The 3,616-nt window shown below is 40.5% G+C and overlaps 1 protein-coding gene across 1 annotated transcript; it reads right to left on the bottom strand.

Annotated features, from left to right (window-relative positions):
- Window positions 1–1,454: 1,454 nt before the first annotated feature.
- LOC105515673 (olfactory receptor 1D5-like) lies at window positions 1,455–2,401 on the bottom strand. Its single transcript, XM_011947512.1, is given in 2 exon segments — window positions 1,455–2,141; window positions 2,144–2,401. Coding segments are annotated over 2 exon segments (945 nt in total).
- Between the last annotated feature and the right edge of the window lie 1,215 nt (window positions 2,402–3,616).

Below are 3,616 nucleotides of genomic sequence, written 5' to 3' on the forward strand. Positions count from 1 at the left end.
CCCAGCCTATATTTTTAAGTGAAATTAGCTCCTGCACTTTTCTTTCTTGTACTCTCTGTACTCTTTTTATGCTTTAATATCAGGTGATAATTATGACATAAAGCTACTTGGGAAGTTGTTTTTTTTTCTATTCTCTGCAAATTTTTTTTTTAAATACTGGATGATCCATAGCTTCCGAAAAGTTGCTTATAAATGGATTTATATTTGTGATATGTGTGCATATTCATATATATGTGAATATTTAAAATGATTGTTTAAATTCTAGTTATAGGACTATTTATTTTTTCCATTTCTTCTTGAGTCAGCTTTGACAAGTCAGATGTTTTTCAAGGATTTATTTATTTTGTCATTGTTCAAAATTATTGGCATGTAGATGTTGATGATATTCCCTCTTCATCATCCTAATCTTGATGTTATCTTTAGTTTTTACCCCCATTCTTCCCACTGTAGTCTTTACTTGTGTCTTTTCTTTCCTTGCTCAATAACCCAGAGGTTTATTCACTTCATTTTATTTTAAAAGAACCAATCTTTGGCTTTTAAAATCCTCTTCATTGTATTTTTTTATTTTATTTTATTGAGTTTGATTCCTAATTTATTTATTAAAATATCTCCTTTCCTCTGTGTTCTCTGGGATCACTAAATTGTTCATTTGTTCCAGAATCCTCCCCTTCTACTGACCGTACTACCACTGCTATTTATGAATATGCATTGATGTTTGAGAGTTTTGTTTTGAGGGATGGATGGAACTCTTGCATGAAGAGAAGGAAGGTGAGGAACTACAGAAATAAAAGCTAGGATGGTCTTTCCAAGGGCAAGGTCTGACTTCCTACAGAGAAAAGGAATGCAGGGAAAAGGCAAGAGAGTATTGCTCTGAGGCCCCACAGATAAAATCAACCTGGACCACAACAGGAATTTTGTTGGCATTTCTGCAGGAACCATATGGGTTGTGTCCAGAGAGACTGTATGTCAACATTGAAGTGGTGCATGTTGTACCTGTTAGAGTGTCAAGAAAGGGGAAGCCTCACCCAGGGCATCTGTGGTAGGGGTAGTGCAAAGTGTCTTCTCCAAAGAGCTTGAAGATAGCAGGCTCCTTAGAGAAGCCAAACTGCTGGGTCATAAGTGAATGGGTGCTAGAGAACATGAGAGCCCTCCCTAAGCTATGACTGGGTATATATAGATAAGCCTAGGACTGTGGGCCTGTGATCAAGCAGGTTTAAATATTTGACCCCGTAAAATCCTGGTAGTGTTAGCATGACAGATTATTTATTGCCAAGGCTGGTGAGGTCTGGGAGGCACTGGGATACACATTATGTCTTTTCTTCACCACAGGCAGATATGCTCATCTCATTCTGAGCTGGAATTGTACCCTAATGACTGTTGTATATCCCACGACATAATGCCTGACGTCTGGTGAAGGGTATTTCCAGTCTCCAATCCCCTTTTCAAAATTACCTTCATTTGGGCCTCTGAAAGGGTCTCCCTAGGAATTTTCCCAGAGCCCCATGCATGTCTTTGTTCCTCAGGCTGTAGATGAAAGGGTTCATCATAGGTGTCACCACAGCATACATCACTGTGGCTACTGAGTCCTTCATGGAGTAGGTGTGGAGGGGCTGCAGGTGTACCATAACAAGTGTCCCATAAAAGAGGGAGACCACACCCAAATGCGAGGCACAGGTAGAGAAGGTTTTGTATTTCTCAGAGGCTGAGGGTATTTGGAGGATGGTTCTGACAATACGTACATAGGATGTGGTCATGAACCCTAAGGTGGTGATGAAGATGAAGCAGCCAGTGGCGATCAACACTGTGTGAATGATGTGGGTGTTGGAACATGCCAGCCGCAGCAGGACGTACGTCTCACAGAAGAGGTAGTAGATCTCTTGAGTCCCACAGAAGGTCACCCTGGTCAGGAGGAGAGTGAGGAGGAGGCCATAGAGAACAGACAGCCCCCAACACAAGCAGAGGAGCAAAACACAGAGTCCAGGGCTCATGGCTGTGACATAGTGGAGGGGGTGGCAGATGGCCACATAGCGGTCATACGCCATCACAGTCAGGATGAGGTTGTCCAGGGTCACCAAGGAGACCAGGAAGTAGAGCTGCGTCAGACACCCTGCATAGGAGATGGCTTTGTTCTGGGACTGGAGGACTGGAGGTTCACCAGCATCTTGGGGATTGTGTTGGTGACAAAGAAGAGGTCAGTGAAGGAGAGGTTGGCCAGGAAGAAGTACATGGGGGTGTGCAGGCGGGAATCAGAGCTGATGGCCAGGATGATGAGCACATTTCCCACCACCGTGACCAGGTACATGGACAGGAACATCCAAAACAGGATCTACTGCTGCTCAGGACTCTCTGACATTCCCAGGAGTAGGAACTGTGAGTTCTCAATCTGGTTATCTCCGTCCATTCCCCCAACTTTCTGCAACATTAACACCAACAAATGTTTATTAAGTGCCCTCATTTGAATAAGGACACGAAGATAAGCAAAATCAACTCTTAGCATTAAAGTATCTTGGACTAAACTTTAAAATAAGAAAAGCAACAGGTCATTATAGGCACAAAAATAGAATATGGAAAGTATGCAACTTATTTATTCCAGCAACTTCTAACCTGACATACTGAATATTATAAAAACAATGTCTAAGTCATATTTTAAATCCTGCCATATTCCAGTAGTCTTGAAGTGTTTAAAGTTTAGTGTTATGTTATGATTTTTACATAGGGTTTTAAGTGGTATTTAACAGAGGTATACACATTACAAGAAATGATTATTGTCCAATTGGAGGAAGTGGAGAAATAAAATATTGGAAAGGAGAAAGAAGAACTATTATTACTTGCTGATATAATCTATCTGGGAAATCTAAGAAAATCAGTCGAAGCATCATTAGAAAAAGAAGATGTTTGTGATTAGTCAGTGAAGTGACCCACCACAAAATGAACAGGCCCTCAGCTTTCACGGTCCCCGTAAGCCGTGTAGTGCAGCGCTAAAGACCGTCCTGTGGGAACTCTTCAATTCAAGTCCAAGCACTGCCTCTTCCTGGCTGTAATGCCTCAGGCAGGTCACTTGTGTTCTTTAAGACTCAAGTTTTTTTATGTGAAAAATGGGTTGGGGTGAGGAGGAAAATAAGGAATAAAGTGCTTAACACAAAGAGCTGACATGCGGAGAGCACTCAATAAATGGTACCTGTTATTATTATATATGAATGATAAGAATACTAAGATTAAAGTATAATATGAAACACATTATCAGCAAACAATCTATGCATTAAGATATTAATAAGAATCAGGTATGATCTTCAAATTCTCTATGGAGGCATCAAGTAAAAATTTGTTAAATGGACAGATACAACCAAGATTCTAGATAAAAAGATGAGATGTTCCTGAAGCTATTATGGGGAGGGGGCAGAGAGGAGGAATAGCATTAGGAGATATACCTAATGTAAATGACGAGTTAATGGGTGCAGCACACCAACATGGCACATGTATACATATATAACAAACCTGCACATTGTGCACATGTACCCTAGAACTTAAAACTGTAATAATAAAAAACAAAATTACTGATTCTTTTTGTGTTTCCGAGTCAAGAAAACTTTTCCTTTGAGCTATTTACAGCTTTTAA

The sequence above is a fragment of the Colobus angolensis genome, unplaced genomic scaffold (genome assembly GCF_000951035.1).
Source record: "Colobus angolensis palliatus isolate OR3802 unplaced genomic scaffold, Cang.pa_1.0 Scaffold267, whole genome shotgun sequence".
NCBI classification, from domain to species: domain Eukaryota; kingdom Metazoa; phylum Chordata; class Mammalia; order Primates; family Cercopithecidae; genus Colobus; species Colobus angolensis.